The sequence below is a fragment of the Rhinolophus hipposideros genome (genome assembly GCF_964194185.1).
Source record: "Rhinolophus hipposideros genome assembly, chromosome: 1".
Lineage (NCBI taxonomy): Eukaryota > Metazoa > Chordata > Mammalia > Chiroptera > Rhinolophidae > Rhinolophus > Rhinolophus hipposideros.
This window is the reverse complement of record NC_138047.1, coordinates 17,443,673-17,461,019: the sequence shown is the minus strand read 5'-3', so window position 1 is coordinate 17,461,019 and position 17,347 is coordinate 17,443,673. Positions and strand designations below refer to the sequence as shown.

Genomic DNA, 17,347 nt, shown 5'->3' with positions numbered 1-17,347 from the left:
AAATATTGACTAGTTGTGTGAATGTGTTAAAGGAGTTTGTCTACCTCAGCTTTTAGTCCATTGTAAAAACAGGCTAATGAGAGTTTTTATAATGTCATTCTTTTTCATTGTTTCTGCATTTTTAATTATGGGAATACCAAGTGAAAATAAATGGACATCATTAAGAAGTATAAGGGAAAATGTAAATATTTGTTCTCTAGAAAATTAGCAGTAGATAGCAAGAGAAGATTTTCATAGCTGAATTGAAAAATAGATTGAGATACTTGAGAGTACTGTATGCTAATTATCAAATGCCATGTGTTAAATTAGCAATTTAGAAAAAAGTGAAAGTTAATAGTTGACTATTGATGACTTATGGCAGTAACTATAGAATAAATTTCTTTTGTATATATATTTACTGAGATATAAGTTATATAATTAAAATTTATCCTACTTAGGTGAGCAGTTCTATGAATTTCAACAAACTTATATAGTTATGTAACCACTGACAAAGATAGAAAATATTTTCACCCCCCCCCCATGTTTTTCTCTATTCTTCTATGTAACCAGTCTCGTCCTTTTTCCTGGAGCCCCCTGGCAACACTAATCTGGTTTCTTTCCCTATAATTCTGCTTTTTCCGACTGTTACATAAGTGGGTAAATAAAGTATAGTCTTTTTAGTCCAACTTCTTTCACTTGGTATAATTTTTTTGAGATTTACAGTAGTTGTTGGATATATATATATATATATATATATATATATATATATATATATATATATATATATATATATCATTGGTTTGTTCTTCTTTATTGCTGAGTATTATTCCTTGGTATAGATCTATGAGTTTGCTTATCTGTTTACCAGTTTAGGGATATTTGGGTTGTGTACAACTTTACAACTTTTGGAGATCATAAATGAAGCTTCTGTAAACTACGTAAACAAGTCTTTGTTTAGACATGCCTTCATTTCTCTTGAATAAACTAATACCTATGTATGTGATTGCCACATCATATGGTAGTGTGTGTTGAATTTTATATGAAACTGCCAAATCTTTTCCCGAGGTGGCTATACCATTTCAGATTCTCACCAGCAATGCACTGGAGTTGCTCCACGTAGGATATGTGCTTTTCACAAATTTTAAACAAGAATTCCTTCCCTTTGAGTCTTTCTAAAGATGCATTATATTAAAAATTGATATGCTGAAATTTCGTATTCTTTTCCAAATACTTGATGGCTAAAGTAGGTGGCAGGTTGAATCAGGTCCATTTTTTCTTATGAATTAATAGAGCCTATGAAGCACATACACGTACATGTACGCACACACACATATATCATATATAGATTACAAGATTGAATATAGATAGTTAGGGAAACATTATGATTAGATTGTGCCTTACATATATATGATAACAGTTTCCATGTCATTTAAAAATTTTGCTCAATAATTCAGGGTTTCCTAAATATAGGAAGTCAAGTTAGTCACTAGAGCCTTATTAATATTTGAGTCTTCAGTTATGTTAGAACTAAAAGTTTCAGTGTAGTTGGCGAGTTCACTCCATATGTATTCGGGGCATGCAGCAGCCTGTGAAAAGAAGAACTTAGAAGAGCTGGATTACTTTTTTAAATTTCCAAGCCAACAATAGTTCTAATGTAAGTAGAACTGGCCTTTACAGATAATGCGGGACATTTAGACCAAACTGGAATTTTCAATTGCCCTGTAGGTCATTCAGTAAGGGACTAACGGAATTGAGGAGTAAAAATTTGGCTTCCCACATTTCCAGAATGTTTATATTTTAATATCTTTTTATTTATTCTGGGAAAAGCACCAGAAGTGAAAGTGAAATTTCCAGAATAGTGACACTTAGATTTCATAGGACAAAATAGAGTTAAACCTCAACATTCATATTTTCTCAAGCTATGGTTTGCTATCAAGTAGGCTTTTTTAAAAAAATGGGGCTGGCTTCATTTAATTTTCAAAGGAGGCTGAGACTGCAATTATGTATACAAATTGACATTTTCAGTATCACAACTTGAAACTTGTTTCTCAGGAATGCTAACATTTAGAGGGTTAGGGAGTTGAAGATATATTCGGTAAAAATGATGATTAGATTGTGTCTTAGAGTAAGATCCAACTGTCCTCTGCCTTGGGCTATTTCTGTGTCTTCCCATTGGCCCTGAATGCTGATAGAAGCAATATCAAAATGTATATCATGTAATATGGAGTAAACTCTAATACAAATAAGCTTGTGAAGACAGCATCCACTCAGAAATGCTGCTTACCTGGTGTGGCCCACAAATGAGGATATTTGTGATTTTCACAAATGGCCATTTCTTTAACAAAAGGAATGGTTTGGAACAGTTGAGCCCTCACATTTAAATGGAGCTTGGGATATGTATGTATCCTAAAATTATCTTCCAGGTATCTCCATTTTTATGTACAACTCTGCTTTCCATAAACTTTGGGATTCTGATATCAGTTTTTTATCTCTTTTCATTAAAAAAAAACTCAGAAAATCATGAGCAGTATATCTAAGTCAATAGTATTTATTCTTATATATCTTAGGTTATCATTTTTCTTGCATCTTCTGAGCCTTCTGTTAGCATATCTTATGTTGTATTGCAGGGGAATAGACACATAATGATCCAAGCAATATATTGGTAATTAATTAGTCTTCTCTTATGACTTTTTACCATTGCTCACCCAACTGCAGTCTTTTTTTCTATAAAACAAAATACATTTTTCTTCCAGTACATTCAGCTAGATTCTTTTTATTTACGAGAATAATTGTATGATTTTGTACAGAGTATTTCTGCATTTTTGTTTTCTCTGCCTATAGTATTTCTTTCAATCATGCTGGTGGTGAAAAGAAGAGTGCATTTTATATTTGAAGCAGTCCATTATAAAGCAGCAAGATACTTCGGTATAGCACCGTTAACTGTTCCGCAAGCAATATTTGGTAGGCTGTATTTGCCCATTGGTTAGACACACAAACCTTTCCCACATTGATTAATTTCCTTAGTGACAAATCAGGGAGAACATTCTCGTAGTTCTCAAGAAAGACTGGTAAGTTGGGGGAAAAATGTCAAGAGGTTTGAGGTCAGAAATTTGACCTTTTAAATCTTTCTCTCCTTTAACTAGGAAATCAATAAATAATATATCAGGCAACGTTCAATAGAGGATAAAATTTGAAACATTAAATAAAATTTCAACTCTAACATATCATTTGTGAGGAAAAATGAAATGGAAATATATATTCATATTATAGAGGGAAAAAGAGAACATTTTTTTTTTTTAGGTTTGAGTTTGCTTAAAGTTCCTTATTAAATTATAACAGGATTACTAGTAAGTATGCAGCATATTTGCATAAGTATTAAAATAATTCATCATGATTAATTCTATTTTAGTAAATCTCAGCCCTAATCACAACCTGCCATAGATTCAGTGGTTTGTCGGTATTTCATATTTTACCGGAGTGTTGGTGGAATTGCAGCTCCTGTAACAGCACAGATGTCATCTGCATTCACTGTGATTGATGTGGTTCTGAAGGAGATCTAATCACGATTAGCCAGTTTCAGAAAGTGTTACAGAATAAGGCCAGTGTGAGGGAAAAAAAAAAAAATTAAAGCTCTTCGATATGTACATTCTAGCAAGTACCTCTTGCGAAAAATTGGATTTCTCACAGCATGAAGTGGTTTAACCTTACAAACAGATGAACTACTAGGCCAAGGGTGGAGAAAGGGGATAATCATTTACCTTCAAGTACTTAAAGGATAAGAAGAAAACAAGGCAAGTCTACAACTAATGGTTGAAAGTTATAGGGAAGTGGATATCGATCTGATGTATTAAAATTTCAGAAAATCAAACCTCGCCAGAAACAGAATGGGATTCTTGGGTGTAATGAGCCCAGTAAGGTCTGGAGCTTCCTGTGACAGAGTATTCAGGTAGAGAGACACGATGCCTACTTATGAAGACAACTGCAAAGTATTGTTTAATGGTTCGGAAAAAATTTCTCTTTAGATAAATTCCCAATTCCTTTTCAGCTATGAGAAGCCATAAATTAGTTTTCTGTATAATGACAACAAAATTCTTATATATATATATATATATATATATATATATATATATATATATATATATTTATTTATTTATTTTAGATTTTGGTGGCTGCTTCAGTGGGAGATGGCTTCACGGGAGACATTGCAATTGATGATTTGTCATTTATGGACTGTATTCTCTATCCTGGTAAGAAATAATATTTCAATATATGAATATTTTCAAAACTGCTTACTTTAAAATACTGACAAGGAAATCAATATTTCACTTTAACAAGTATTTCAAAATACCCTTAATTCTATTCTCAAATATATTAACTATGGAAGAGATCATTATAAATATTTGCTAGTAATTAGTAAACTCTTTACAAAGATGGTAGACGTTTGGATTAGTTATGTTCATGTCTCATCACACATGAAATATTAGGAAACCATGTCTGAAGTTAAACTGTAATTCCATTATATTTGTTTGCATAATAATTACATTGTTTTGGAGACTTTAGTAACCTTTTAGTTACCTGCGGTGATGTTTTATTCTCAGGCTACACTTTATATATTCCCAAGAATGGTTGTCCACCATTTACTTTCCATATGATAGACTTTTCATTAAAGAACTACTACATGTTTACCAGATATCAGTCTCTCTTCAACCTTGCCCCTGAACTGCAGACTTATATACTAACCACCGACTCAACATCTTAACTTAGATGTCTAATAAGAATCTCAAAGATAACTATGGAAAATAACCTAAAACAAACAAACATACCCCAGTGGAATTCTTTTCTAGGCTGTGTGTAGTGATTTAGTAGGACTGGATGTGAAGCTCTTGGAGGAGGAATGTGGCAGTGAGACTGGAGGCTCTTAAATTGCATGACAAGTGGGAGCATAGTCTCCTCCTGGAGTGATCAGAGGCTGGGGATCTAAAAATCCAATGCAGTAAACCACATAGAATGCACTCTTATGTGCTGAAAGCTTAACTGCAGCCTTGCTCCATCGCTGTGGTGTATTGGCCAGAAGAACACCACCCCCTACCCAGACATAACCAGAAAGCTGGATTGCAAGTCTTTCCCTTGTAGCAATATGACACAACTTTGATCCTTCCCCTCATCATTCTGGCAGCATTAATTACTTTAACTGCTCTGTGGAGTGGTGTCCATGGAATTTAACAGAAAGCCAAATCCTTTTCTGGAAGGCCAGAAAGAAAGAAATCAGAACTGAATAAGTTTAACCTAACTCTCAATGTCTAAAAATAAATTCTTGACTACCAGTTGCCTCTCCATGCTGTCATTCTTCCATGCCTCCCTATCTCAGTAATTAGCAGACTTCCTTAACAAGTCTGGCCAGCCACTAGCTCCGGATGTATCCAGAGTCTACTACTTCTTATTTGTCCCACTTACTTTGCCCTAGGTACAAGCCACCGTTGTTTTTGAATGGATTACTACAGTTGCTTTGAAAATGAACTCTCTGCTTTTATCCTGGAACGTATAATCTGTTCTCAAAACAATAGCCCAGAATCATCCTTTTCAAAGTCAGATAAGATCATGTCACACTATCATTAGAGTCTTCTTATGCCTTCCTATCTCATTTAGAGCAAAAACCGAACCTTTTCCAGGCTCCCTCACACCTTTCTGACTTCACCTCTGAACAGGGTGCCTCTGATGGACTTCTCTCTAATACAAGGCCTCTTCGCCATTCTTGACCACTGAACTCATTTATGCCTCAGCGCTTTTACACTTGCTTTTCCCTGTTCTTGAAATGTGCTTCCCCCAGATAGTCACTTGATTCCCTTCTTTACTTCTTTGTGATCTCTGCTCAGAACTTTCTCCCTTAGTGAAGGCTTCTCTGAACACCACACACACACACACACACACACACACACACACACACACACAGAGTCTCTTCCTTATCTCATATTTTTCTGTCTCCTTTCCCTGTGTTATTTTTCTTTGTTTCTAATCCCTATCCCTCTTATAGTTAAACTTCTGTTTCCTCCCACAATAACGTTAATTGCATGAGAGCATACATTTTACCTGCTCACTGCCTTATCTCTAGCAGCTTTAATAATAGTATCTGGCACATAGTTTTCAATAAATATTTGTTGGATAGATGTATGGATAGATGTAGAGATGTCGATAGCTTTTTAAGTGTTATATACTTTTGTTATATATTTTAGTTTATTATTAAATTATTTAATACTTCTGCATATAAGATGCTATGTTATGTGCCAGACAGTTTCTCTTGAAAGCCAAAACTCAGTGACTTACAACCACACACATTTATTTCTTCTTATTAAGTGTTGGATAGTGTAGAAGAATAACAGCAAAAATGTATATTTCTTGTTTATAGCTCTGTACCATTCTGTGTAGCTCCAAGCTATGTAGCTCTGTTCTGTGTGTCCTGTCTCTCTGGGACCAAGGCCGAGGGACCAAGTGCCTATATGCCACATTCTGTTGTCAAGTCAGAGGGAGGTAAAAAGAAAGCACACTTAAAACTTCTATGGGGATATGTCTGTCCATGTCCATTGGTCAGAGCAAGTCATGTGGTTATGCCTAACAATGGGGCAAGAAGTATTCTCCATTGACAGGGAGCTTGGCAAAGGCAGGGAATATAGCAAATCCTTACAGGAGGGAGGTCATAAACATAATCTACCCCTTATATGTGTCATCTCATAATCCTATAACCGTTTGAGAGTCTTGGATAATGCCTGGCTCATCATTGGGGAATAGATGTTGAACACTGAATGTGTATCAACCTTTTCTCCCAATTTTATGGAGCAAACTGAGATGGAGATAGCCTGCCTAAGGCTACCTTCACTATAAAGTAGCAGAATATGTCTGCTTCTTCGGGCCATACTGTTAACCACTGTTACTAGACTGCTTATCAAATCCACTAACCTTGCAAAGAAGAAAATACAATTTCCATTTTACAGATGTGAAAAATGAAATGTCAGGAGCATAAGTGACCTGGAGGAGAACACACAATTGAGGGCAGGAATGAGATTTTCACCTAAGCTTGTCTGATTTCAACGGGTAGAGATTTTTCTAACTAGCTTTTTGCTCTGAGCGTACGAAGGATCACCGCGTCTGGAGCAGCAGATAACAATAAAGAATACAGAAAGGAACACGAGTCACTATTGACACTTGCAGTTCCAATTATCCTGCTAAATACATTCTGTGGTGGAGGGAAAAGAGCAGCCAGAAACAAAGGCAGAGATGTGAAATATCAGTTACAGACCACTATTAGTCCTGATTTTCTGGTTCAAGTTTTGGAAGAAAAATATTCTAAAAACTTTCTGAACCGTGTGGTTTTAATGTTGGCTTCATAACAAATGAAACATTGGGTTGAAACCACAAAGCCTGCTATAGCCACAGGTTTCATAAAGGAATTTGATGTAATCTTGCCATAAGATGAAAGTAAAAATAGAAATTAGGCTCCTAATAAAAATATTGTTCTTGATGATTATTAGTCATTTTTTTTTCATGACATCCTGTTAGCAGAGGCGGGATCAGTGCATGTAGGCTTACTTACAGACATTGATTTGCTTTCAGTATAAATTTATTATCAATAGCATTGTTTTCTCCAAAGCAAATAAAAACTGAAACACACACACACACACACACACACACACACACTCACTCACAATATTGACCTCATCTCCAAAAGATGAATTTGCATATTACCTACAATTTTTATTTTATAATAAAACTTTTATTTTATAATAAAATATCTTTTATTTTATAATAAAAGTGACTAAAAAACAAGTAGATTATTCCATTTTTACCTATTTTCTCAAAATCAACCTTCTCCCATACTTTCTTTGTTCCTCTTAATGATATCATTATTCTCTAGGACCCACGACTGGAATTGCACAGTATTCTTGGACTTCCCCCTTAAACTGGCCACTTGCATATCTTGCTGACTCCAACCCCAAAATATTTCTCACATCTTTTCTGGTTTTTCCATTACCTCTGCTGTGACCCTGACTCAAAACAATGTTGACTCAAATGGTAAGCTATTTAGCTTCAAACTTTTATTAATTTTTTTCCTAATAGTGTTCATGCCATAAAACTTAGTTTCTTTTCACTCTGTTCTAGAACATCGTTATTTGCTTTTCCATGTCAACTCTTTCTTATTTTCTAACTTCTGGTTGTTTTTGGTTTTCCAATCCATCTCGATTATGGATCGTACCTACTTTGTGTCAATACTTTGATGGTATAGATTCTTATTTAAAACTTTTCTAAGAGGATACTAGAGAAAAGACTTTTTAGAAAAGATTAATGACATTTCCAGGGAAAGGAGGCAAACTTAACCACGTAATAGAATCCTATGATTCTTTGTGTCCGTTTTTGATGACATTGGCCATTCCCAGAGTAGGTAATAATGGGGAATGATTCCAAAGTTAAATAGCTTTCCTCTCACCTTGAATCAGACCTTCAGTGTAGATTAACTAAGAATTGTTGCCAGACATTCTGATTTAAAAATAAGTATCTCAAATGAAGTATCTGTTTCACATAATTCTTTCCATCTTACACAAGAAAAGCACAAAGTTTATTCCCTTCAGCAGAACACATGACAGTTTTCTGTCTTACGTAAAGGATTATTGGTGAGGTAGCTGGTTTATTTGGAAAAGTAGCTGTGACTACGTGGCATCACGACAGACCTTTTGCGAACTGAAACAAGAAATAACTTAGGCACTTTAATCTAATTTAAAATTTCAGAATTCCACATGTATAGTAGAATTATTAGTTACTAGAAATATTATATATTAGACTAAATTTCACCATCCAAAATATTTAGTGTTTTATTTTTCTCAGGGAAATTGTTACTAAGTCGGCATATGTTTTAAAAGGAGAAAGTATGGTAACTATTTCTACGAGGCCTAACAATTTTCATGAGCTGCTGAATGGTATTTTCATTTTGTTGTTGAACTATGGAGTTGATTGGATTTTTTGGAGTTCCTCCTCATTAGTCTCAATATCTCACCAGTTTTATTTATAAATGCTTGTTCAAGTTTCCCTTTTTTATGCAAAGAGTAGTTTGTTTCAGAGTGAATAAAACGTCAAGGGAAAAAGTGTGAGTGCTTTTGTCTTCACTTTTAAGATATAACCTGCAGCTTTTTGCTCTATAAACTAAGCTGTTTGGTACGTCCATTATATTTGTCTCAGAATAATAAATTACATGAGAGCACTTTGTTTTGAGGTTCTCTTTTCTTCCACAATTTTATAAAGGAATTATAGACTTTGAATAACATACAAAATTATTGGCAATATTTGCAGTTTAATAAAAGACTTCAAGGCAAAAACTAAAACATATGAGAGTCAGTGATTACAGTCTTAAATATTCTATCTAGTTTTAGTGTCTTTGGTGGAGTTTTCTAAAGTGATTTAATATATACCAAAGGAAATGTATTTAGTATATACCTAAACCAAAGGTCCATCCAACTTAGTGTTATTATTGTGTTTCTAGAAAAGAAAAATGGACAGATAGCTAACAAAACGTAATTTTAAATTTTAAATTAAAATTTTAAACTTTAAAATTTTGTCAACTTTTAATTGAGGGAATTGCTAAATGCAAAAAATGGAGGGGGCTGGTAAAATATTTAGATTTTTGCTTGAAAATTGTCCAACTGCTACTTCATCTTATTTATAGTCACTTTCACATTTTAGTGCAATTTCTGTAACAATGGAAAATACCTTGTTCTACCTGGAAATTTTTATTGAATTCATGTATTAAAGAAACAGTATTTCAGAAAGAGCTGATATGCTATTGAAGGCAGCATAAAGGCAGTGCATAATAGGTGGGTGGCAAACAGCTGGATCGCAATCGTTATAAATCATAGCCAGAGAATAGCTTTGTTTTAGCACAACACACTTTCCTGGAAGGTAGACCTAACACGGACACTTTAGCATGATCATGCTATGTGTAGTTGTTTTAAGCTTGTGTGTATAACTCTAAGTTATGTATTAAGTACAACAGGAAAAATGTATGCTTACCCCTGGACCTATAGATATTTCACATTTTTAAATTTTCTGAAGATCAATTATGTTTAAGACTCAAGTAGAGATTTTAGATGTTTAAATTAAATATATTTCTTAACATCAGAAGTCACAGGAAAAAGCATATGCATTGTTACCTGGAAATAGATAAAGAACAACTGTGCATATTAGTCAAGTGATTCCCACAGTTATGATATGTCTAAAGCTGGAAATAATTTATCAAGAAAGAGGGATGTTAAAATATCAGTTTTAGTGCTTAATTACCGTTGTGGGAATGGTTGTAGGGAGAGAAGTCTAGCATCAAACAAGTTGGAAAATCTGTTTTATCAGAAAGATTGTAATAGTGTAGCATAAAGTGTATCATATTTGTTACAAGGAAGTCACAGAGCAAGGAGTTAGAACCCTGAGTCCACCTGGAGACCTGTCATTCTACTTAAAATGACAGGTGTGCAGGTGGGTTGGTTTCCCTGCGCCTTAGGGATGTGGAAGGAGATCAGATCAAACTAGACCAGGGGTGTCCAAACTGCGGCCCGCGGGCCAACTGTGGCCCGCAGTCCATTTTTAATTGGCCCGCAGCTAATTCCAAAAATATATTTAGTTTACTTAAATAAACCAGGTGAGGCAATACGTACTTCACCTCGAGTGAGTGGCCCGGCTGTTTGTGTATTTTACCACATATGGTCCTTGGTGAAAAACGTTGAAAAAAGTTTAGACACCCTGAACTAGACTAATCTCTGCTTCTTACTGACTGTAGCCTTCAGTCATTTTTATTCTACCTTTGCAATTTTGTTTCATTTGCAAACATTTTGGTGTTTTCTGTTTAGACGTTTAACTCTATTACTGCTACTACCTTTAGCCAATTTTCTATGCAATTGCAGGCAAAATAATAATAACAATAACAACAACAACAACAATAATAATAAGCTCTGTTATGGACTGAATGGTTGTGTCCCCACAATATTCATGTTGAAGCTCTCATTCCCAAATGTGACAGCACAGGATTGTGGGGCCTCTGGGAGGTAATTAGGGTTCAATTAGGTCATAAAAGTGCTACACTGATAATGAAATTAATGCTATAATAAGAAGAGAAAGAGACAAGAGATCTTTCTGTGTGCATGCGCCAAGGAAGGCCATGTGAGGATATAACTAGGATGAGAGCCCTCAGCAGAACCCACCGTGCTTGTGCCCTGACCTTGGACTTCCAGCCTCCAGAACTGTGAGAAATAGGGGTTTGTTGTCTGAACTTTCCAGTCTCTGGTATTATATAGTGTCAGGAACCTTGCAGTCCTTGCCATGCCTCAGTCTCCAATCCATGTCTTGGCTTAATCATGTTTCTGGACTGTTTTTCTTCTACATGGAGGATCTGAAGGAATTAACTACAACTTTATCTTTCCACTTACAAATACCACCATTTCCAAAGTTTGCTTACAGAGTGAGAAACATTTTCTCAATATGCTCTTTTGGTACTCTCAAATACAAACATCTTAGATTTACTTAGTCTGTAAAGTATGCTTACTGTGATGGAATAACAGATTAATGAGGAAAGGACAAATGATTTCAGAATCTTAAAATATTTTTTAGAGTAGTGCTCTTTTTCTTTTAAATTTTTTAAAAGTTATTTTTTTGTTATAGTTCACTTTCAATATTATTTTATTTATTTATTTATTTATTTATTTATTTATTTATTTATTTAAAAGTTCATTGGGGTGACAAGGGTTAGTAAAGTTACGTAGGTTTCAAAGGCACAATTCTGTAATATATTATCTACATATCACATTGTGTGTTCACCCCACAGAGTCAGTTCTCCTTCCATCACCATATATTTGGTCCTGTTTACCTTAGTTTCAGTTGTACAACATAGTGGTTAGACATTTATATAACATATGCAGTGATTCCCCCAATTAGGATAGTACCCACTTGGCACTATACATAGTTGTTGCAACATTATTGACTATATAGAGGGCATTATGCTAAGTGAAATAAGTCAGACTGAGAAAGACAAATACCATATGATCTCACTTACATGTGGAATCTAAAGAACAACAAAAAATGAACAAACGAAACAGAAACAAACTCATAGATGTAGAGTGGTCTTTTTACCTATCATTCTGGATCATTTCTGAGATGGAAAATGAGTTGTCTCTATATTTTCTGTGTATCAACTCATCAACCTCCTTTTTCTAAGATATCCACTCATATCTATGATTTCTTCTTAAGGGGGACTGTTTCCTATTTTAAATTGAAATCATGCCTAAAGATGCAGTTAAGACTACTGATTTTAATAAGATGCCAGACCAGATGATCTAACAACTATAATACTACTTTTAGTTATAATACTACTTGTATTTAGAGATGTGAAATATAATACAAGGTCTGACAATTACGTTTGCGATTTGTTGCAACAATGTTGCTAAACTTTATTGATATCAGAGGAATTATTCATTATGTATTTGTACCAACTGGACAAACAGTTAACCAAGTTTACTATTTGGAAGTGCTGCGTGAAAAAGTTAGACGACCTGAACTTTTCGCCAACAATTCACGGCTCTTGCATCACGACAATGCACCAGCTCCCACAGCACCGTCTGTGAGGGAGTTTTTAGCCAGTAAACAAATAACTATATCAAATACCATCCCTACTCACCTGATCTGGCCCCCAATGACTTCTTTCTTTACCTGAAAATAGAGGAAATATTGAAAGGGAGACATTTTGATGACATTCAGGACATTAAGGGTAACACGATGACAGCTCTGATGGCCTTTCCAGAAAAAGAGTTCCAAAGTTGCTTTGAAGGGTGGACTAGGCACTGGCCTTGGTGCATAACTTCCCAAAGGGAGTACTTCGAAGGTGACCATAGTGATATTCAGCAATGAGGTATGTAGCACTTTTTTCTAGGATGAGTTTGCAAATTCAATTTTCAGACTTTGCCTAACATGCATTTATTTAAATGTTAAGCTGAGCTTAAAAAAGAGAAATCCCCAGGTGAGAGAAACAAAGAGAGTATTAAAAAATAGAACAGGAAGCATAATGTGACTGCCAGAGTTAGGAGGTAACAGAATATGTGATGGATGAGAGGAAAAGGGAAAGCATGGCCAGAGGGCTATATAATATCCCTGGGCTGGGGGTATCCATAGGGTTCCAAAAGAAACAACTTAAAGTTTATCTAAAAGAACTCCTTACAAAGTAGGTGATAAAGGATTCTCACAGAAAAATCAAGCATGGTAAATTATGGTAGCCAGCCTCCAAAGCATTTAGTCCCCGATATCCCTATTGTTGGTGTTTATGCCCTGTGTACCAGTCAGTCCTCTCTCTCACTGGGTAGGACTGGCCTGTGCAACCAAAGAGCCATGTGGCAATGACTGTGTGTGATTTCCAAAGCTAGGCTTCTACTATCTTCTCTTAGATCATTTACTCTGTGGGAAAGCAGACACCAAGTCAAAAGATACCCAAGAAGCCCTGTGGAGAAAGTCCTGTCACTGAGACCTCTTCTAACAGCAACACTAACTTCCTAGGCATGTGAGCCAGGCCCCTTGGAAACAGATCCTCCAGTACCATAACGCTTGCAGAGGACTGCAGCCTTGGCTGACATCTTTACAACAACCTTGTAAGATGCTCAGGCAGACCCACCAAGCTACACCTCTTCTGCACTTCAGACTCATAGAAATTGTGTGGGATAATAAGTGTTTAGTAGTTTAAAATTATAAGGTTTGTGGAAATTTGTTATGTAGAAATAGAAAATGAAAAAACAAATAATTAACATTTTAAAGGATTCTAAGCCCTAAGAAAATGGCATAACGTTGTTAAAAAAACAAACAACAACAACAAAAATAACAGAAAATTTTGAAAAGAAAAGCAAATTTGCTTCTTGATTTGAGAAATATAATTAATGATATAGTCACAGTGGATGAATTAAATTGCTGAAAGAGAACATTAATGTTATAGTTACTCAACTGGCAAATAGCTATGAGGAAGTTTTAGGGTACAGCATATAAATGTAGAGAAGGAAAATGGGAAAGGTAGATTTATTTGAAGGATAGATCATAAAAGCTAATGGAGTTCCAGAGAGAGAAAAAGGAAAGTGAGGAAAAGCAATTTTCAAAGATATAACGGCGAAGAATTAAAGTAACACATGGATTTAAGAAGCCTAGTGAACCTCATGTTAAATATTATAAGAGTAAATCTAGGTCTAGATTCATGGAAATAAACTAGGAAAACAACAAAGAAAGGAGAAGATTATATTAAAAACAGCCAGAGATTAAAATGCAATTACAAAAGAACCACAATTAGACTGATAGCTGACTTCACAACAGCAAGAATGGAAATTAGAAGACAGTTGAATATTAGATTCAAAGTTCTGAGACATTCTGTTAATCTAGAGCAAAACAGAACTCAGGAATGAGAGTGAAAAGAAAAAAAAAAGCTTTCAGAGCATAACATCCAAAATCAAACAAAAAATGATTTCCCTGCACTATACTCTTACCAAATGAACTGGATATCAGCAAGAGACGAGTGAAATCAGAAAGGACAGAGATGCAAAAGAAAATAGACAGCAAAGAAAATGACAAATAGCTAATCTAGAAATACAAATGGGTGACGAGTATGCTCACAACAGAATCTTTCTACCTTGCTGAGAAATACAGAAATGTATGCAATTACTTTGGAAAACATATTGGCATTATCCCGTAAAGATGAAGTTGTGCATACTCTGTGCCTAAGCAGTTCCACTCCTAGATACAACAGGAGAAATGTACGATACAAATAAAATCTCAGATGGAATCAACTCAAAAACCATGCATGGTAGAATGGCTAAAAAAATCACGTAGTGAAATATTATACAACAGTCAACATAACTGACTTACAAGAATGCAGAGGACCATGGATGGATTTATGCACAATGTGAGGAAAAGACCAAGTTTCTGAAGATTTTGTAGAGAATGAGTCCATTCATCTAAAGTTCAAATCTAAGCAAGTTTATTTATTTAAAAAGGACCTACATGGTGCTCACTATACATAGTCATTATTCTATGTATTTTCACAGTGTTACACAATTAATCACATAATGACCTAATAAATATTCTAAAAGATTGCTTAGTATATATATACAAATGAGCAAAATGAGTGACAATCTCTGTCATAAACTTATGCTATGGAATTGAAATGAAAGTTTTCTTTGACTGCCTATAAGCTATTTTATTGCAGTGATGGCATACTTGGCTTTAAATCCATTGAACCAACTGTGTGCATGACATAGGGATGCTGTTAAGAAATGTTTATTAAATAATTTACTGTATAAATTAGTTAGTTTCTATAAGTTTCTTCTGAATTCTATAACTTCAGAAATTATTACTTTAAGAGTTGAAAAACTTCTAGGTGAGTACTTCTCGTTTGGGTCCCCTCTGCAACCTTGAATCTTGTGCGGGTATGTGAAACAAAGATGAGCAGAGGTTACATTCTGATAGCAATAGAAGAACAAAGTTGTTTAGTACCTGGTAGACTGGAAGGATTAATCAGACCTTGACTCTGGTTCCTTATGTCAGCGTCTGGAACTCTCTTGGTTTTGGCTGATCTTCCAAGGCCTGTCAGGAGACCTCTTACTTATTCAGTGAGCTCCAAATAGTTTTTCAATAATTTCCATCTGCACCTTTACATTTTTGTATAACCAAAGATATCCACAGTTATTTGCCATTCCTAAGACCAAGAACCCCAACTTAGATGTTTGCATGAGGAAGTTCAGCAAATTAGCAATTACTATCAAATATTCTGTATTATGTTGAATGTGAAGCATACTGAGAAAATCATTTTGTGTAAAATATTTAAAGAAATCTAAAATCTGCTAAATAGTACCTGTATATTATTTCTTGTCAAGGTAATTTGCCAGTGGATCTTCCAACGCCACCAGAAACTTCAGTTCCAGTAACATTACCTCCACACAACTGTACAGACAATGAATTTGTCTGCAGATCCAACGGTCATTGTGTTGAAAAAACCCAGAAATGTGATTTTAGATATGACTGCCCTGATAAGTCAGATGAATCATCCTGTGGTGAGTTACTAAATTATTTATTAAATATAACTATCAAACAGATCAGAAAATGCTTGCATAATCTCTAATTAGCATGGCCTAGTGTCCTAGTTAGAAATTTTCAACCTAGCTCAGAATAATTTCTTAATGTAAAAACTATTTGTATAGAAAATTATAATAGAAGAATCAGCATGCCTTCTTCTATCGTGCCCAACAAGAGGTAAGTTTCTTTAAATTAACGTTTTGGATTCAAAACACTTATTTTCATTGATTCTACTTGACTCCGGCACTATAATTTACTAGCTCTTTTTTATCCATCCCCTATTTGACTCTATTCTAGTCACACTCATGAAATACGAATATTTTGGGAGGAGACATGATAATACCCTCACATGTGATGAAGTTCTTCAAATTTTGTCATTGCAAAAATGCACATATAAAATGACTGCTAGGGGTGGCCGGTTAGCTCAGTTGGTTAGAGTGTAATGCTAATAACACTAAAGTTGCAGGTTTGATCCCCGCGTGGGCCACTGTGAGCTGCGCCCTCCTTAAAAAACAAAAAAATGACTGCTATGTGAAATATGCAGCATTCATAAGAAACTGATTCTAATACAGATTGGCCCTCCAACACCTGCATCCTATTGAAAGATGATTTTCATTTATTGACAAGTGTCAATCCATAGCTTTTCCAGAATGGATCAAAGGCAAATTATTTAATTTAAAAGTAAACTTCCCAGCCAAAGATACAGTCTAAGAAGAGAAAAATTAATCTATGTCTGAATGAGCAAAGCATAAAATCAGAAGTAGTGAACACTTTTTATTTTTCTTCCCCAGCTCTTTATTGAGTAGTATGTGTATTCACTGTACTATCATATTTGTCAAGGGTTCTGATAATATTACAGGTTCAGAACATACAGATAACAGAGTCCAGTAAAACTCTAATTTGTCTTATGTCAGCCTTGTCAAGAAATTCTAAACCTTTAAAATAAAAACAAGCTTTATATTTATTCTTTTTTTTCAAGAGGATATTCAATTGTTTATTGATTATACATGATAATGATGATACAGAAGCTTCATTAGCATGTACAATTTTATCTTGTACATAATTCAATTTAGATATATTGCCTAGGATGTGCCAGCCATCACTAATAACCAAATAAACTCTATGACTCTGCTTGGTTCATATGACTCTGCTTGACACTTTTAATGGTGATCTCCAGGTCACAACACAGTAACTGTCAATTTAACTACACCAAGGTTTCTGGAAAAAATGGCTTCTGGGCCCAATCAGA

General features: G+C 34.8%; 1 protein-coding gene across 1 annotated transcript in view; it reads left to right on the top strand.

The window, feature by feature from the left end:
- MALRD1 (MAM and LDL receptor class A domain containing 1) overlaps positions 1-17,347 on the top strand; it is a gene marked incomplete at its 5' end in the record, with an annotated part of 573,210 nt that overhangs the window by 140,565 nt on the left and 415,298 nt on the right. The window contains 2 exons of the mRNA XM_081051765.1: positions 4,139-4,226; positions 15,900-16,076. Coding sequence (XP_080907891.1) covers positions 4,139-4,226; positions 15,900-16,076 — 265 coding nt within the window. The remainder of the gene's footprint in view (positions 1-4,138; positions 4,227-15,899; positions 16,077-17,347) is intronic.